General features: G+C 42.2%; 1 protein-coding gene across 2 annotated transcripts in view; it reads right to left on the reverse strand.

The window, feature by feature from the left end:
- CDH13 (cadherin 13) overlaps positions 1–20,603 on the reverse strand; it is a 1,011,871-nt gene that overhangs the window by 123,777 nt on the left and 867,491 nt on the right. For both annotated transcript variants that reach the window (XM_070388650.1, XM_070388651.1), the window contains one exon: positions 12,263–12,403. In XM_070388650.1, the coding sequence (XP_070244751.1) occupies positions 12,263–12,403 (141 nt within the window). The remainder of the gene's footprint in view (positions 1–12,262; positions 12,404–20,603) is intronic.

Here is a 20,603-nt window from a genome sequence, read left to right on the forward strand (position 1 = left end):
CAACCAGTCCATTCTGAAGGAGATCAGCTCTGGGATTTCTTTGGAAGGAATGATGCTAAAGCTGAAACTCCAGTACTTTGGCCACCTCATGTGAAGAGTTGACTCATTGGAAAAGACTCTGATGCTGGGAGGGATTGGGGGCAGGAGGAGAAGCGGACGACAGAGGATGAGATGGCTGGATGGCATCACTGACTCAATGGACGTGAGTCTCAATGAACTCCGGGAGTTGGTGATGGACAGGGAGGCCTGGCGTGCTGCGATTCATGGGGTCGCAAAGAGTCAGACACGACTAAGCGACTGATGTGTGTGTGTGTGATGCTATAAAATTAGGAAAAGGAACTTTCTAATAAACCACTGGTTTGTGGAAAAAAATGAATGACTGAATGCACTTTGGAAGGCAACAGTCTAATGTTCTGATATGCAATATATACATCCAGGTAAGACAGGCTGAAAAAGATACCTCTCATAAATTCCTGTCTTCTTAGATCTGGGCAGATCGACAGCAAAATACAATGCTGCCAATACCGGGAAAACTGATATTCAGCCTGTAAATGAAATAGATTTTAGTTTGGAAACAAATGAATACATTAAAATAAATTCTGGATGATTTTGTTAAAGCCCTCTTAGAAGAATGAACCCATACAGAACTTGGGCTGTGAAATATTTTCTTTCTTGTTTTTAAGTTCTCAGTAAACGTTGAGCCTGTTTCTACTCTAACAACTCCTTTATGTATTATTTATTAATGCTGACTTTTTTTCTTTTCTTTCTTTCTTTTTTACTTGACTGACAGGGTAGTAGATTTAGGGCTTTCTGGAGTTTATGTAGATTCGTTTATTTACTTGAGAAAGGAATTTAACTCCAGCCCTCTGGGCTCTCTGTGCACCCTGGGAAAACGACACACCGCAGGGTCCCTCACGACTCTGTGCTGCTGTGGGGCCTGGATTTTTTCACCGGCAGCAGTATTCTTTGCCACAGTGAGGCTGGCCTGAGATCTGCAATCAGCCTTGAGCAGCCTCCCTCGGGTCTAAAACCATGGGCTGGATGAAATTCTCTCTAAAGCCCCTTTGAGCACTTTCTGATTGCCTCTGTTGCTCACCATCCAACATTTATAATTTATTTACTCATTCACCTGTTATTTGGTTATGTGCCAAGGCTGGCTGCTGGGGCCAGAGCACGGAGCAAAGGGACAAAGTTCCTTTTCTCATGGAGCTTCTGTTCTAATTTGGGAAGAGCGACAATAAGCGAATAAATAACTTAATTGTATAGCACTTTAGAATGTGAATGTTATACACTATCGGAGTGAAATATGTACATATTAGGGTATATACATATTAGAAAAGAATAGAATATTAAGAGGGTATTACATAACATATGATGGTTTACAGGTAACACTGAATATGATAAGAAACTGTAATTATATTTAATAGTATATTAGAAGCTGAGACACAACAGGCAGTAATGAGGATTTACTGCATGAATAATAATTTCACCTCCAGCTAAACTTTTGATGTGATCCCTGTGTTAAGTCCTAGAGGCAGTGATGGAAAAGATATGTCCCTAAATATGAAAGCATCCTAGCAGTATTGGGGAGATACAGAAGGAATACATGACTCAAAGGCAACATGGTAAGACTGAGCTGGCAGATGCGGAGCATGGGTAGCAACAAGGAGGGAGAAGCAGCAAGCTGCCTAAGGGATTTATAACTTGGGGACCTACAAAAAGCGTAAATTGGAGCTTTCCAGGTATGAAAGAAGAGAAAGGCATTCCAGGGAGAAGGGATGTGCAGTGGCATGGAGGCATCCTAAAGCCTGGCAGGTTGGGGGGATAACTAGAACTTCAGCGTGGTCTGAGTTGGAGGTAGGTGGTGACCAAGTGGACCACGTTTAAAACCATCCAGGCTAAGACCCGGTGCTCTTGTTTCTAACACTGTTCAGCACAAAATGGTTTCCAGGTGCAGCGTGGGCATGGGTATTTCATCTCCTTTGGGTTGCTCTTGGCTTTCTCTTTTTGAACTCTTGCATTCTCATTCTGCAAGCTGCATTTTGAGGTGTAGTAATATTACATTCATAGAGTTAAAAAAATTGATGTTTTACAGCTCTGTGGCTGTTGCTCTTGGTGTGAGGATATTGTCTTTGAGCAGAAGCAGATGGATGAAGCCTTCAGAGGCCCCGTGCCACAGAGTGGCCCTGTGGTGAGACTCTGCCAGCTGTAGTAAAAAACTGCTTTTATTGCCACTGAGTTGCTGCTGACCCTCAGAGCGTAACCAGAGGGTTCGCAAAGGCACAGGATTTGCATAGAGGTTCACACAGGAGAGATGGGGATCAACACATCATGAATATAATCATGAAGGAGTGATTAATGCAATAAATCATCTGGCTGTCTGGTCTACCTTTACAGGAGGCTTGAAGAACCAGCCACCCGGTAGATTACATTTTTTCACTTTAACAAATCCAGGTGTTTTGACATCACAAACACAGTGTATAATCGACTTGGGCGTTTTCAACAATGTAAGATTTCTCATCCTGCTGTCACTGAACAATTAAATCTGGGAGCGCACACACCACCTCCCTTTTCTTTAGCTGGAAGACTCTTGTTTGGATGATGGCTTCTATTTATAGAGCACTGCTTATATTTGAACAACCATTTTCCTTCACTCTCTTTTAGTCAACAAATTCAGCTGTAGATCTGCTGTTTGAAGTGCCTCTGAAATTTGAACTCCAGGAGACTTAGTTGATGATTTCATGTATTTTTTTACAAGCTTGGAGCAGGAGAAGAAAGCAGTGAACTCACCCCTTCCTGGTGAAGATAAATGGGGACATGGGTATTGGCTGTTTTGCAACGAACCCTTCTTCAGTTATGAGATGGCAAGTTGGGAATGAGATTTGCCATTGAGGGCTCTGGAGTTCCTTGGACAAGATGTTGGACCTGCACAGAGGTGGACCAGGAACTGATGTCATCAGGAGTGAGGTGACCGTTTGCACAGTTGGGGGCTGGTGGCATCTGTGTTGTGAAGTCACACTCTTCTATTCTCTCCAAATATTCCATTTCTGTATGTGTTGGGAGGCCCCCAGCTGCCACACAAAACACGGGATAAAGATCCCAGTAATGTATGTTTGGTTTTATTTAAAACTTCAGCCACACAGAAAACTGTCAGTTATGTTATTTCACAGCATCACAGCAAAATGTATCACATATTTCACCATAATAGCTATAAAAAGCTTCATGGGAAGAGGGAGTCCAGACTATTTGAAATAACATTTAATCATCTTTAAAGATTTATCTGGTTGTTAAAATGTCTTGGACTCCAACTTCCAGAAAAGTCACTTGAGTCAGATAATTGAAATGGGTTTGATGTTCTAAGAAATATGTAATTGACTTTCTGGATTAATCTCTGTTGAGCAAGCAGAATGTGTAATTATGTGGTCAGTGTTTAGTCCTGACCACCTCTGAATTTAAAAGGCTCTCTTAAGGGAAACAAACTCTTACAGAAGTAGGAGTTTTTTCATCACTCAGTCGTGTCCAACTCTTTGTGACCCCATGGACTATAGCCCACTAGGTTCCTCTGTCCATGTGATTTCCCAGGTAAGAATATTGGAGTGGATTGCCATTTCCTTCTCCAGGGGATCTTCCTGACCCAGGGATAAGACCCGTGTCTCCTGTGTCTCCTGCATTGGCAGGCAGATTCTTTACCACTAGTGCCACCCGGGAAGCCTGGAAGTAAGAGAGTTTTATTTAAAGCACTCAAATATATGGTGTGGAACCCTGGGGGAGTGGGTAAATATATTCACTTCAATTAGATTTTTGGTAAAAGATGACACACAATGTACATTTACTAGCTTTATACCTGGGGCCATCAAACTACCAAGAACATATGAAAAGATCTAGAAGAGTTCAGAAAACTCAGATATTCATATCAACTCGAGTGAAGGACCAGGAAAGCATAGGCTGCCCCTAGTGATGTAGTTCAGTTTCCTCCGTGTTAGAGTCATTTCTTGGTTATCAGTATCAATGAGGAGACACAAAGTTTTTAATCTTTTCAGTAAAATGAATTGATTATGAAGCAACGGGGTATAAGATGGGGTGAGTACTGTCAAAGCATTTAATTCCATTTCTCTGACCCACGTTTTTAATGAATATATTATGAAGTTTTGTGCTACAGTGGATTCCATATACACAGCATCTACTGCCTTTCCCTAATGATCCAGAGTAAAAGGCTAAGCCACAATTTTCTCTGTTTACAGTGACTGGGGCAAGCTTCTTTTAGACCACCCCTCAAATCTAGGGTAGCTCAAGCATATGGACTTTACACATCCTCTCCCCTCAACCTATCTGAAAGCACTAGAGAGCTACCAAGGCAGCTGGAACTTGAGAATCCAGATCCTGCTGTGAAGGGAAGTTAATGAAGTAAAGCAAACACTTTATAAAGCTTTTACTCTCAAGGCAGAGTAAGAGTATAAGGGCACAGGGACAAGAGGCTAAGAATCTGAGTAGAAAGTGCTGCTATGAGACCAGGAAGCTGAGCAGAGCTTTCAACAGTCTCATGGGCTGACAAGGCCACTGAAATTCAGGGTGTCCAAGATGGAAAAGCCTTTGTAAAAAGTATCCATATTTCAGTTAGAATTCCAGAGAGGCTGTACCTAAGAGTAAGAGAAACCATGATAGCCCTCACTCAAGACTGAAACTCAACGATGATCTAACTCAATCCTAGACCGATTTAAAGTCATCCTTTTCTACTTTTGTTGGTTTACAGAAAGCAAAAATGATAAAGTTAAGGAATAGTGTACATTGATGTTATCCTGACATCTTGCTTCAGATATTTTATTTAGAGGAAAAAGTAAATTTCTAAGGTGATAAATAAAATAGTTCCTTGACTAATAAACTTACAAATGAAGAGCAGTGAGTCAAAATGAACACACTGGTAGAGATTTACATTTCTTGTGATTTACCTGCAATACCAACATACAAAAATCTTAAAAAAATTAATTTATTTATTTTAATTGGAGGCTAATTACTTTACAATATTGTAGTGGTTTTTGCTATACACTGACACGAATCAGCCATGGGTGCACATGTGTCCCCCATCCTGAACCCCTCTCCCACCTCCTTACTCATCCCATCCTTCTGGGTTGTCCCAGTGCACCAGCTTTGAGTGCCCTGTTTCATGCACTGAACTTGGACTGGTCATCTGTTTCACATGTGGTAATATACATGTTTCAATGCTATTCTCTTAAATCATCCCACCCTCGCCTTCTCCCACAGAGTCCAAAAGTCTGTTCTTTATATCTGTGTCTCTTTTGCTGTTTCGCATATAGGGTCATCATTACCATCTTTCTAAATTCCATATATATGTGTTAATATACTGTATTAGTGTATTTCTCTCTGACTTACTTCATTCTGTATAATAGGCTCAAGTTTCATCCACCTCATTAGAGCTGATTCAAATGCATTCTTTTTAACAGCTGAGTAATATTCCATTGTGTATATGTACCACAGCTTTCTTATCCATTCATCTGCCAATGGACATCTAGGTTGCATCCATGTCCTGGCTATCGTAAACAGTGCTGCGATAAACATTGGGGTACACATGTCTCTTTCAGTTCTGGTTTCTTTGGTATATATGCCCAGCAGTGGGATTGCTGGGTCATAAGGCAGTTCTATTTCCAGTTTTTTAAGCAATCTCCCCCACTGTTCTCCATAGTGGCTGTACTGGTTTGCATTCCCACCAACAGTGTAAGAGGGTTCCCTTTTCTCCACACCCTCTCCAGCATTTATTGCTTGTAGACTTTTTGATAGCAGCCATTCTGACCGGTGTGAGATGGTACCTCATTGTGGTTTTGATTTGCATTTCTCTGATAATGAGTGATGTTGAGCATCTTTTCATGTGTTTGTTAGCCATCTATATGTCTTCTTTGGAGAAATGTCTGTTTAGTTCTTTGGCCTATTTTTTGATTGGGTCATTTATTTTTCTGGAATTGAGCTGCATGAACTGCTTGTATATTTTTTGAGATTAATTCTTTGTCAGTTGCTTCATTTGCTATTATTTTCTCCCATTCTGAAGGCTGTCTTTTCACCTTGCTTATAGTTTCTTTCGTTGTGCAGAAGCTTTTAAGTTTAATTAGGTTCCATTTGTTTATTTTTGCTTTTATTTCCATTACTCTGAGTGGTGGGTCATAGAGGATCCTGCTGTGATTTATGTCAGAGAGTGTTTTGCCTATGTTTTCCTCTAGAACTTTTACAGTTTCTGGTCTTACATTTAGCTCTTTAATCCATTTTGAGTTTATTTTTGTGTATGGTATTAGAAAGTGTTCTAGTTTCATTCTTTTACAGATGGTTGACCAGTTTTCCTAGCACCACTTGTTAAAGAGATGTCTTTTCTCCATTGTATACTCTTGCCTCCTTTGTCAAAGATAAGGTGTCCATAGGTGTGTGAATTTATCTCTGGGCTTTCTATTTTGTTCCATTGATCTATATTTTTGTCCTTGTGCCAGTAACATACTGTCTTGATGACTGTAGCTTTGTAGTGTAGTCTGAAGTCAGGCAGGTTGATTCCTCCAGTTTCTTTCTTCTTTCTCAGACTGCTTTGGCTATTTGAGGTTTTTTGTATTTCCATACAAATTTTTGAAATTATTTGTTCTAGTTCGGTGAAAAACACTGTTGGTAGCTTGATAGGGATGGCACTGAATCTATAGATTGCTTTGGAGTATCTATAGATACTCATTTTCACTATATTGATTCTTCTGATCCACAAACATGGTATATTTTCCATCTATTTGTGTCATCTTTGATTTCTTTCATCAGTGTTTTAGTTTTCTATATATAAGTCTTTTGTTTCTTTAGGTAGATTTATTCCTAAGTATTTTATTCTTTTCATCACAATGGTGAATGGAATTGTTTCCTTAATTTCTCTTTCTGCTTTCTCATTGTTAGTGTATAGGAATGCAAGGGATTTCTGTGTACATTGATGTTATCCTGACATCTTGCTTCAGATATTTCATTTAGAGGAAAAAAAGTAAAGTTCTAATGTGATAAATAAAATGGCTCCTTGATTAATAAACTTACAAATGAAGAGGCAGTGAGTCAAAATGAACACACTGGTAGAGATGTAAATTTCTTGTGATTTACCTGCAATACCAACATACAAAAATCTTAAACTGCCTCAAAACAATGATGTGGGTGACATGATTACAAGTGTCATCAGTTTAAAGATTGGTCTTTATACAAGAACATTTGACACTGCAGAGCTATATATATATCTATATGATAGAAACTTGATACAGATGTTCTTATATATAACCACAATTTTTCAATTTCACATGAGTTTTCCAATAATGTAGTAAAGGTGAAAAAATATTTCTAAACTCTCAACAATACAGAGCAAGCTTCTATCAATGCTGCTAGAGAAAAGATTAGACTTATTGTTCCCCTTCTGAAGAAAATGTCTTTACATAATTATTACATAAAGAAGAGACCACAGAGTTTTCAGTTAAACATGTAAGAGGAAAAAGTATTATGGGGTGAATTAGGCAGCTAATTAATAAATAATTAGTACAATATTTTTATTATGAAAACCAGTATTGCAAAGAAAAGATAAGACTCCTGAAGCATCGAAGTCCTTCAAGGCCCGACACTGACTTTTGTGAATGCAGACTAGACCCCAGTACCTTCTTGGTCACTTAATGCAAGTATCTGCTGGTGACTCAGTTTCAACTTGCTGACTCCCAGCTTACACTGTTTATCTTTACCCTTTTATGAAAACTGGATCAATTACCCATCTCTCAGTTTCCAGAAAAACGGGGCCTTTTAAGTTTTTTTTACACCATTTTTATTACAGGTATTGTACTGTTATAGTTTGAACATTAAAATATTTACTTTAAAAAGAATTCATCAAGTAGGTAAAAAAAAATTCCTAAGTTATTAAGTCTTCATTACCAATTTCCATTTTAAGGTAAAACTTGAAAATCAATTGATAGAATAAATGAATGAAAACATTTTAAAATGTTATAATTATTTGCAAATACATTCTTTGAAAATCAATAGTGATTTAATTAATCCCCCAATCCTGGGGTTTATGTGAAAATATTTGTTGAAAATATGTGTTGAACATTAACTATGCTATAAGGAACAAATAACACATTTTTTTCTTAAAAAAAATTTAGAGAGAAATGGACAAGTCCTTTTGCTCTAAATTGGACTGAGATTCTCAACCATAATTCAGACTGTGGGTTTGGAGAGTTTATCTGTATTCCCTAAAGTCATTTCCAAATACCTAATCTAGAAAAGCCACAGCTAACAAGTAAACATTAACAGTTAAAGCCATGTGTAAAAACTATTAGGAAAACTCACAGAAGACTCTCCATAGGGAGACTAGTGCTTCTAACCCAAATTTTCATGAAAATCAATGACTAAGATTGATTTCATATATCAGTAACAATTTACAGCACTTGGTTCCTCACACCCAAGGACAGTGTTCTCAAGTTAAAATTATCTTCAGGAAACATTCAGCAGGTACTGGATTGTTGAGTGACAACTGGGAATGCAACAGAAAATAAAAGAGGTGTGGGCTTCACTTTTCAGCAAGCTTACAGTCAAAGTGAATACTCACAGGGGAACAAATGATCTCAGGATGCACTATTTGCTGTTTAAAATAACTTTAAAAATACAACATCTCCTTCCTCAGTACCAACCTCTATATTATCAGGGGCTGCAACCTGCCAACTAAAGACAGCTGGCGTTGTTTCTCAATATCCCTTACAGATAAAGAAGGCTGAGGAGACTCAAGTAGATGTCATTTGACTTTCTGGGGAAGTTCTTTAGAGGATGTTTTACTTAGGTGATAGGTTCTCCTTTGCCTTTCTCATTTCCTGCTTCTTTTTATCTGTTACATGCACATGATGGCTGGCACTGCAGTGACCCTACTGTACCATGACGCAGCTTTGGGGAAGGCAGAGAAGAAAGGTTAAGAGGAACACAGTAAATTGACAATATCATGGTCTTGCCATGTTGGCCTGGCACTGTTGACCCAGAGACTTTCATGTGAGAGAAACTACACCTCTATCTCATTTAACACCACACTATTTGCAGTCTGTAATTTTTGGCCAGCTGAAACTCCTCTTTTAAACAGATAAAAAAATTCATTTTTCTGGAGATGAAAGATCATATAAAGTAGAAATTAAAAAAAAGACAACAATCATCTATTAATATTTTCATGAATTTCCTAAAAAATGTCCTTGTATATGAAGAAACTTACATAAAACAACATCTTCTTGGACAGGTTTCTAGATCCTTTCAACCTTGAATGACCACCGTTTCCATCCTGGGATGACTGAGCCCTGACCTTTATCTCTAAAAATTATTTCAGCTTCAGGATCACAGGTCCCTGTTACTTTCTTTTCTGAGTTCATCCTGTTTGACTTCTTTCACACCCAAGACCATCTTTGGACTGAGTCTCCATCCCTTCTTCACCTAACAGGCTTCTCTCAGATGTCTTTGCTTTTTCCCACAGTGATGAGTTTTACAGTTTCTGCCCTCTCTTCTTCAGAATTACTTCTCCCTTAATCATGGGAGGGTCTTAATCACGTATTTTGAAGTGTTTGAGCAGGTTTGTAGATCACTTTAAAGGAAAATAGCAGCTTTTCAACATGGAGGGAAGACAGCCCTTTAGATAAGAATTTTGGTTGGCCTTCTGAATTTTAGAAATGATGTCATTTATCATACCATCGTCTTGCTCACTGCTGCCATCTTCCTCACCACCACCTTCCTCACCGTCTTCCTCATGACTGCCTTTACCCCACTCTCCTCTCTGCCACTTTTTAAATTACCACCACATCCTCACCACCAACACTCTAGAGAAGTCGAGGTCACAAGAAGTAGTGCTTGTCACCATCAGCTCATTTAACATTCACAAGAACTCAGTGAGGTGGGCTTTATGATCAGCCCCACTAACAGGTGACAAAATGAGAACATGGATGGTGAACATGCTGACATCACATGGCTTATAGGTGGGCTTTGAATCCCCTTCTGGTCTAGAGCTCACCCCATCACATCTCTTTCACTGCCTCTAGTGTTCTGGCGTCCACAGTGTATGAACCCCCCACTCAATGACAAAGAACAGCAGCCTTCCTGGAACACACTAGATAATTTAGTTGTGAATTTGATTTGCCCAGCATTGGCAAAGACTCTTTTGGACATCTAACATCTAAGAGAGAGAATGTGAAGTACTAGCTTCCCATTTTTCTCATTTTGTTACTTGTGTCTCCATACAAGTTGTGATGTCAGCTCTGCCCCGTGGGAATCTCAAGCTCATTATCCAATGTCCATTTGAAGACAGTTCTGTGCTTTCCCAATATTCACAGGTGAATACATTATGCTACTCAAGGTCTCTTACTTTACTTCAGATCTATGTTAAATCTTTCCTTAAATTCAGTGGTATTAACAACAATATCAACAACAAGAGCCTCTCACAGTATTTAGCCCATAGCTAGGAACACAAGCTGAGCTCAATTCAGCCTCCACTGATATAACTAATTAACATCACCTTTTTGGTAACATGGATAGGTTTTCTTATTTCAGATTGGAGTTATCCAATTTCTAGTGTCATTACTATGTCTATACTGACCATTTCACAGTGTCTTGAGTTATTCTTTTTAAAGAGGTTCCTGAGAAATTTTACAGATCAACCAATATCTCCCACTGAATATCTTAGGAACACCAGCTCAATGAGACACGATGAGGTGGTCCAGGAAAAATTATCCCCAGGCCAAATGAGCCTGAGAAAGCTTACACACCATACCTACCCCTTGGAGAAACACAAAGCATTGTAAAGGTGCCCAGAAGCCCTGTAGTAAAAGAAACCCTGCATACCATTCCTCTCAGTGCTCTCCAGATTTCTCTGACCCTGAAATCTCCCTCCACCTCCCCCTCTACAATGATACAACTTGTGGAACGAATTTCTTGGAGCATAGTTTGAGAAACATGGGAATAATATGCAATCTATTTTAGCAGTTACAGAAGCAGTGTTGTGGGAGCGATAGAATGGACCACATCAGCTATGTGGACTTTGCTGTTTTGAGGTTAGACCCCTGAGTGTCCAAGATGCCACTGGGCGAGGGGGAAATTTCCATCTCCTGGATGAGTCAGGCGGGGCTGCTGATGTGCAGAGGTCACTGGGGAGCCAAGGGGCTGGGAAGGGTCATCGGGGTGGCCCTGGGACATGTGAGAGAGGGGTGCACAGTTGCCAGTCCAGACCTGAGTGTCTTCTCTGAGTGCCTGGGAGGGGAGGAAACATCAACAGTGGGCAAGGAAGTGCAGTGTTGGGGCTGAGAGCATGGTTCACAGGGCGTGGTGCTCACATCCCACTTCTGCTACATGTTCTGCCCAAGACCTTGGAGACCCAGATTCTCTGAGCTTTTAATAAGCTCTCTGATTGCTTAAAAAATGTGGCTCATGAAGCCAACCTCACACGATCAATTGAGACAATGGATCACAGGTGGAGAGCCCTGAGGTGGTGGTGGTGGATATACAGGAAAGGTTTGGCAAACGGGGGCTGCCATGACTGATGCTATGCTCTTGGTCTATAAGAGGGGTGTTAAGTTCTTGGCTCTGGTCCTGACCCCCAAAGAAACCAAGACCGTCACATTGCCTTCTGAGGTATGGTGCCAATGACTTCTTAGTCTGGACACATACTCAGCAGCTGGATCCGGTCTTGCATACTCAGCCTGTCCGCAAACACTATTCCGTTGGAATAGATGGGAAACCACAACCGCGATCCACAATCATAAAAGCACAGGAGCCGCAAATAAATAACTGCCCTCCCAGACGAGCTAACTTGGTTGTTATTTATAAGCTCCTGGGCCGCCCAGTTATTGCCAAGAAAATCTGCTTTACCTTCTTGCTGCTGTTCCGTCTGGCCCCTCAATCTGTACTTGCTGAAAAAGTTATTGTTATGCTAAAACCACAATAGGACTCGCATAATTCAGCACTAAATAACACCGATAAAACTATGAAAGTGGCACTTTGGCATTAAAAGTTATTTTCTTATGGACTTTAACAAGATTCAATGCTTTTGAATCATAATGCTCTGGTATTTTCCACTTAAAAAAAAAAGATAAAAATGTAGAAAACTATTCTGGCAAAACACCATCTTCTCTCCACAAAGGAGAGCTTTGATGTTGCAAACAGGGAGCCAGCAGGGCTGTGGTTCAAGGAATCAATGTTAATCAGCAATCACGGCCATGACCGCGAGGGGTGCTCAGCAGGGGTTTACCTCTTTCTTGGTGAACTTTGGTGAGTGATCGTTTTTGTCATCGATCATGATTGTCGCTGTGGCCGTGCCTGTTAATCCAACATCCAGTCCTGCCATATCTTGAGCCTCAATGATCAGTTCATACTTGGGATTTTCCAGCGTCTACGAGGCAAAAACACAACAGAGAGGATGGCATTTAGACTGGAGTCGCTGCTTGGGACAGGTGGCCGGCCTGTGCTCGGCTGGAGCGGTGTGCTCCCTCCCTCAGGGCAGGTGCCTGGAAGGGCAGCACCCCACCTTGGGCAGCAGTCTCAGCTGTGGTGGACAGATGTACCTTTGGAGTCTCTCCCAGCAGGACAGTCCTTATGCATGGACTGGAGTTGGCTGTGGGGATGGAATCTATTTTCTGTCCTTGTTTAAGGGGGCATGTGATATATTCCAGAATGTTCAAAGTCCAGGGTTTGGGTACACATTGCACATTTGATGTTTATATCCATTATATGTCATTTCACAGTGGCCTCATGGAACTGATCTGGAAATGAGGCTAAATCTGATGATGAGATTAGGGCAAAGATAACAGCCTTAGGAACTGAACAATCTGGACCAGGCATCAGATTACTCTGCTTTTCAGAAACCAGTGTCAGTCTTTTCAACGAGCATGTTAAGTTGCATTTATTGTTCCCATTTTACAAGTGAGAAAGCACCAACTGAAGTTTAGAGTTGTTTATACTGCACTTCCTTCATAGCACTGTGAGTTGTTTTAGTCTTTTATGTCATGTGAAATTTGAAAGATGTTTTTTAATCCAGTCGAGATCTGATAAATTTAACACAAAAGCAATACCACACTGCTATCCCTCAATACATATATTTTTCATTTGAATATTTGACAGATATTTTGCTATTATGTTTAAACACTCTCAGTTGATTCAGGGCTCAGCGGGGAGTTGGGTGTGATCAGCTCCAATAGGAAGAGTGCCTGAGATGTGGGACTATGCTGGCTCCTGACTGCAACTCTCCCCTGGATTCTGTAACACACCCTGGGGTTTATTCAGGAGGTTCTTCTTGGCCCTGAAGTCAGCCAGAATCGATTCTGGGGTTGCTTGCAATTAAAGGAAACTGTGGTGAAGACTTTTACTTGTTTACCCAATCCTATTTCTTTTGACTGCGGGGCGGCTTCCCAGGGGGTGCTAGTGGTAAAGAACCCGGCTGCCGATGCCGGAGATGTAAGACACTTGGGTTCGATCCCTGAGCCAGAAAGATCCCCTGGAGAAGGAAATGGAAACCCACTCCAGTATTTTTGCCTGGAGAATCCCACGGACAGACAAGCTTGGCGGGCTATGGTCCACAGGGTTGCAATGAATAAGACAAGATTGAAGAGACTTAGCACGCACGTGCAGCTGGACCTTACGAACTGTGTGACCGATTCTGGACAATGGAATGTGGGCAGAAGAGATGGACTAATCTGGCCCCTAAAGCACCCGCATAATCCTCTGTGTTTTCTATTCCCCAGAAGGAAGAAGCCCGGATCTCCACGTGACTGTGGCACAGAGACCCTTCGCTGACACGCTGTAGGCTGGGATGTGAACAAGAGATGAGCCTTTGCTCAGGGTTAAGGGCAGTTTATGACAGTGCTTGTCCTCCCCTGACTAATTTGAAGGCTATGTTTCCCATTTGGCCTTATTTTGATGCCCATTTACCATTTCCCCAAGTGGATGACAAAGTTTTCAAGGGCAAGGACCATGCCTTTGACCCCAACACCCAGCCGGTACGCAGCACACAAGCTGGCCAACTCACTTTCATTATTGATAATGATGATATACTACTGTTTCCCTGAACTAAATTATATCTCAAAGGTCTGAGCATATCCAAACCAGAGCCATTTACTCTCAGGGAATGGCTCATCCTTTGGGGAACTCTAGCTCAAGGAGATAGGATTTTATTTGGACCAAGAGAAGCACTGTGTCAAAACTGGGAGAATTAAATTGCCTGCTTTGATTTTATTTTAAGCTATCTGATCTGTAAGACATATCTGAGAGGCAAGCTGCTCTCCTGGTTTGAATTCTGCAGTCATGCATTTCTATTGCATTTGCCATCTCCTCCTGGGTGTTGATTCGCTACCAGTTAATATATATCCTAGAAACAAAAGGAAGATGGTGTGTCTGCAAGAAAAAGCCTCGGGTGTATCTCCACAGCCATGGGCTGAGTTCACCAATCACACTGATTTGAAAACCAAACATTTTATCTTGAAAAAAAAAAAAAAAGAATCAAACTGTGTCATTAAACATGGCATATAATCAATCACCAGACCCTTGATGTTTTATACAGCTACCTCGACTGCCATATGAGTGAGCATTTAACGGAACATTTATCACTAATAACAAGCATAATGGTAGCTGTGGGGGAAAATCAACAAGGAACTGTTACATGGAGGAAGGATTGGCCGTTAACCCACCTGGTGCCCCCTCCTTCTCTTGCTTCAACTTGAGCCGCCCTCTGCACCTCCTTTCATACTTTGTCCAGACTGGATTTTCTTCTACTATACCCTACTTTTTCTTACTTTTGACTTTTCTTCCCCCTCTTTCTCCTCTCGGTGAATTCATGCTCATTTTCGATGGTCATTCTTCATTGTATTGATGCTCTATGAAGGCAGGGATCTCATTGCATAATGGGGAGCTGTCACTTAGGGAGGAACAGTCGGCATTTGGCCAGTGACTGTTACCTTGGCTCCACCTCTTAGAAGCTGAGTGGACCTGGTCAAGTTGCTTATGTTCTCCTTGTCTGAGTCTCCTCACCTGTTCAAATGGGGAGAATAATAAGACTTCTAGGATAGGTGAGGATGAAAACAGATAATATAAAGTGCTGAGCACGGAGCCTGGAGTGAGTACATGGATGCTGTTATTATGCAGTAGAATCTTTGGAAAGTCTTCTAAGGATGTGGCAAGAAGCTGAGGGAGGCCTACAAGACCAGCTAGAAGGAATGGAGGGCTGCCAACAAGCACTGCATGGGCCTGGAGTGGATCTTTCCCCAGGCATACCTGGTGAGACTGAAATTCTGGACTAATACGTGGATGGCTGCTTTGTGAGAGTCCAGAAAGCAGAAGACACAGCTAAGCCAGGTCCAGACTCCTGAACACAGAAACTGGGATAGTAAGTATCCATTGTTTTAAGTTACTACATTTTGGAGTAATTTGTTATGCTGCAATAAATAACAGTTTTTCTCCAGCAGTAGGAAATCAAGCCTGAATATACATTGGAAGGACTGATGCTGAAGCTAAGCTCCAATACTTTGGCTACCTGATGTGAAGAGCTGACTCACTGGAAAATATTCTGATACTGGGAAAAATTGAAGGCAGGAGGAGAAGGGGATGAGGGAGGATGAGATGGTTGGATATTATCGCTGACTCAATGGACATGAGTTTGAGCAAACTCTGGGAGATGGTGAAGGACAGGGAAGCCTGGTGTGCTGCAGTCCATTGGGTTACAAAGAGTTGGACATAACTTAGCGACTGAACAATAACAAAAATCACAGTCTGTAATATTCTTGTTTATTGATTACTTGTTTATTGGCTATGTTGACTCTGATCACTTGAGTTCCGTGAGGCAGGGGCCTTGGCTTATTTAAAGTTTTATCTCCCAGCTGCTAATTCAGTGCCTGGCACATTGTTGTTGCGTACTAATTAATCAATTATAGTTGCATTTTTATAAAACAATGAATTACAAAGAGTGGTGTGCCCATAAAAGTTTAGCAGCATATGCTCCTGACTTGCAGATTTTACACAGTAGACTTTTGTTTTGGTGGTTTAAATACTCTTAACCATGACTGCTTTCAAGCTACCAACATGACGTCATTGAATGCATAGCTGGAAAGTGAAATACACAATAGGTTCCTATGAGCTGGTAAGACTTGGTTCCAGCTTATAAACAGTGCTTGAAGGGTCAAGGAAATCTGTAGGAGTCTTTTTCAATAGATCCCTTTGCTGTCTAACATTAAAGGTATTGTTAATGAGAAATATTAACATGAGATTTATAGCAAGGATATAGTGCAGTTCATTAACTTATTTACTCATTGGTTTTGCCCGGAGAAGCTGAGCAAAGCAAGACTCCTTGCAGTATGGCACCTGAACAGAGACTGCATTCTTCTCCAGGTTAGCTGCGCCTGACACCTGGTCTATAACTATTGCAAACAGATGGCTGAGCGCATTATATGGAGCAGAATGAGTTGCTGTCTGTCTGGGGTTTGATTTACCCACTATGGCTATGTAAGATGGGGGCCAGGTAGTCCATAAATCCGGCAGGACCATACATCCCTTTGTGAACGCTGCCCTCTTCTCACCGCAGGTGGGGAGGGACATTCTCCACCTTCCTAGCCAACAGGGTGAGTCGGGTTTGACTTGTGTTTGTCTTTAGCCGCCTTTCACCGTGTTGCTTGATGCTAATGTGAACATTCATGTACGTGGCTGTCACCTGCTGTTTTCTTGCCGGCTGGGGTCTGGTGGGTAGGGAGAAGGCAGAGCTCATTTCCCCAGATTTACTGGTTGCTGACAGAGCCAGCAGGGTGGGGAAGCAGCAGGGGATGTAAACACTGCCTCTTAGACACATGCAGCTGGAGTAACCTAAGCGATTTCGGGTTGAGGGACACCAAAATCAAACAAAACATTTCCAGGTGAAGTGGACCTCTTCTGATGTTACTGATGAGTTACGGTAAATAAAATGCTAAAGGCATTCATAAGATACCTGGAAAATCACCCCCTTCAGACTCATGGCAGCAAATATTTGACATTCAGGTTGATCCACAGAAACATTTATATAGTGTCTACTAGGTTCCAATAACTGGTGAATGATGATACAGACCCTGCTTTCAGTGCATTTTTAGATAAAAAAACAAAAAGCAAGTATGTCAGTATGATGAGATAAGTGTTATGGAAGTGTAGCAATTAAGGTCTGTGAGAAGGGAGCCGGGATGTGGGGTGCTCAGAAAGGCTGTATGAAGGTTATTTAATTTACCAAATATTTATTAAGTACTTGGAGAAGGAAATGGCAACCCACTCCAGTACTCTTGCCTGGAAAATTCCATGAATGGAGGAGTCTGATAAGCTACAGTCCGTGGGGTTGCAAAGAGTCGGACATGACTGAGCGACTTCTCTTTCTCTTTCTATTAAATACTGAGCACATATTAGGCTCTGTGCTAGAGAGTAGCAACAAGGGAGACAAATCTGGTGCTAGGAAATTCCGAGGTGATGTCAGTAGATTTCAGGAGAATGAGATGGGAGTAGGAAGAGAGCTGTGGTTATTGCAAAGGAAAGGCCACTTAGCCCAGACACCAGTGGGGAGGAAGGGACGGCACTGAAGAGGAGAGTCTCCTACTGTGGGATTAGGAATGGGGTCATGACGTGGAAGTGAATTTCTGTGGAAGAAGATGAGAGACTATTAATCCTAAAACACTCTTAAATTCAACCGTTTAATAAGGATTGAAGGCTGATTCTGAATCTGTTCAGGACACCCTGGGAACAAGAAGTATAAAGTATATTCTCTACTTTCAAGGAAGCCACAGCTTGGTTGAAGGTAACACATGCGAACTAGCTCCACAAGGCAACAGGCAGGGTGTGCGGAATGTGTGGTCCGAGGTTCAGATGTGAACGTTGCAGCTGGGAGGGGTACTGCGGTTTTTACGTGGCTTCAGGTCAATGCAGGCTGGAGCTGGGCTTCGAAGGAGGCTGTGAGGGCAGAGAATTCAAAGAGGGAAGAGGACCTTGAGAACCAGCAAGGAGGTCCAGCTAACACAGGGCCATTGGCGTGGCTGGAGTCAAGGTCTGTGATGCAAAGAGACATGAACTATTGTTTCTTGAAAGGATCTCAGACATCACCTGGTCTATCCCACCTTCAAGGAACTCCCAGTCTGAGGGAACAGAGTTCGGGAATGTCCAAAAACATACAGCTAGTTTGGGGTGGATCTGAGCATGTGCAAGTACAGACCCCTAAAAGTTTAAGTAAAAGAAAATATTATTAAAGTGTTCTTTCTCTATGGTTTTTATATATTTTTCTGTTTACTATATTATATATATAGCATACTCTCTCTCTCTCTCTCTCTCTCTATATATATATATATATATACACACAGTGTTCACTACATTAGCCTGTTTTTTCTAATCTTTTGGTCCTGAATTGCCATGGCAACATTATGCCTGGTACATAGCAGGTGCTTCAGAGAGACTGTCTCCATTGGTGCTTCTGGAACTTGCTTTGCTTGTATCAGAAGCTCCTGGGGGCTGCATTAAAACACAGATTTTCAGCCCACTTATGGTGCTTACAATTCAGGAGGTCTAGATTGGGGCCCAAGGATGTGCCTTTCCAGAAAGCTTCTAGGAAATGCTGTTGCTGCTGACCTGAGGCCCACGCTTAGATTAGCATCGTTCTGAATGAACACCTGATGAAATGCAGGTCAACATGTACCCTTATTTCAACTTAAAACTCACTTGTTTATGATGTAATTTAAACAAAAAATAGAAACTGAAGTTTCTTTCTCTGTGCAAAATATTCCTTTTTTTTTTTTTTCCCTTTCTAGAAAAAAATGTACTCCATGTAAGACACTAAACAGCACCATGGTTGCTCCTCGAGCCTGCTTTGTCTTCCAGAGCAGAAGGCGATACAGCAACAGAAGGAGAGAGACAGAGGTTTGAAGAGGCAGATGGCACGATGCTGGACTTACAGATGGAGAGATGGAGGAGGGGGCCATGGGCTAAGGAATGCAGGGGCCTCCAGAAGGTGGGAGAGCCAAGGTGATACATTTTTACCCAGAGCTCCCGGAAGGAATCAGGGCCCCCGACACCTTAATTTCACCCAAGTGAAACTCACTTTGGACTTTCAACTTCCAGAACTGTGAGATAATAAATGTGCGCTGTCTGAGCCACAGACTTTGTGGTCTTGCTACGGCAGCCACAGGGAATGGATGTGGCTTCTCTGAGGTTGCTTGTCAGGCATGCTGGGGAGCCGAGGTGCTGCCTCCCACCCCGCCCCTGTGGTGCTCGTTGTCGCCAGCTGCCATCTTCTTTTCACTCCCAGCTGCCCCCTTCCTCAGGACTGCCCACCTTCCCAGAATAGCATTCACTATCTTTCCTCTGGGAAATATTTCCATTTCAGTCCTTTGAAGTGTAATGTCAACCAGACCTTTCCTACAAAGTCTGTCTAGTAAGAAGAGGAGATGAATTTCCTCCCATCTACAAAGGGGTAAATACTGGATCAGTTTATTGGAGAACCTTCTCTTCAAAGTATATGGTTTTCAGTATGTCAGTTACTTACTGAGAATTCATGACAGCCCTCAATGGAGGCAAGGACCCTGCCTCTAACTTACTCCTGTCCTGCTGGGGACAACATCTGGTCCTCTGAGACACACACGTTCCAGGACACTGCCTTTACATGGCCACTGGGTTATACTGCTTGAAAATAAACTGAGCTAATTGTAACCACTATGGGGAAAAGTCACACAGCCAGCCCAGTGCCCGGCACTCTCTGTTAATATATGATGGATGAGTAAATCAAAGGGTGGTGATGTGGACTGCCACTCAGAAAGCATGGCTTCAGGGATGCTCTTCTAGGTTGCAGAGATTAGAGGCCCAAGGCGGGGCCTGGGCAAGGTTGGTCAGGCTGAGCCGGTCTCTAGAAGGCTGACTGTGCAGATGCGGGGCAAGGTGATGAGGCTCTGGCTTTCTGGGGCAAGCAGGGGAAGTCCTGCCCTGTTGGAGAGGAAGCCACACTGAGGGAAGCTTGGCTGGCTCTGATACTGGAGGACTGGGCTCCCCCACCTCGTGGCAGGCGCCCCAGGGCAGGTCCCCAGCCTGGGCTCAGCTCCTAGCCTGTCACACACCCTGACTGTATGAGCTGGAATGGGGACCGACAAAGGCGGGACAACCCGGTCCTCAGCAGAGAGGTTTGGACAGGAACGACCTTTCAGAGAAAGAGGACCAGAGGCTGTCGCTCAGAGGAGCCTCAGCAAGCCCATCTGGGGGCTGCCTCGGGTGACCCTGGGGGGTCGTATCTGCCACAATATAAAATCGGGAGACCAGTGTTCCTGTCACCCGCCAAGTGCTCTCCAAAAGCAAATAGCTTTTCTTGGGTTTCAATTTATTACCATCTAAAATGTCATTCTCTGTATGGGTAATAAAAGATAATACGTTTTATGGTGGCTCCTTATGTTAAGGTTTTACAAAATCTGTTATTAAATGATCTGCATAGAATCTAAATGAATCTTACTAGGTTACAAGGCAGAGCAAGGCGGTGTTTTTCCTTTCCTCTCCCCCAGAGCAAGTGCAGCTAGGAGGGCAGCACTCTCTGCATGTTTCCTAATCACACAGCGGAAGGTAATGTT

This window comes from Bos mutus, chromosome 18 (genome assembly GCF_027580195.1).
Source record: "Bos mutus isolate GX-2022 chromosome 18, NWIPB_WYAK_1.1, whole genome shotgun sequence".
Classification (NCBI taxonomy): Eukaryota; Metazoa; Chordata; class Mammalia; order Artiodactyla; family Bovidae; genus Bos; species Bos mutus.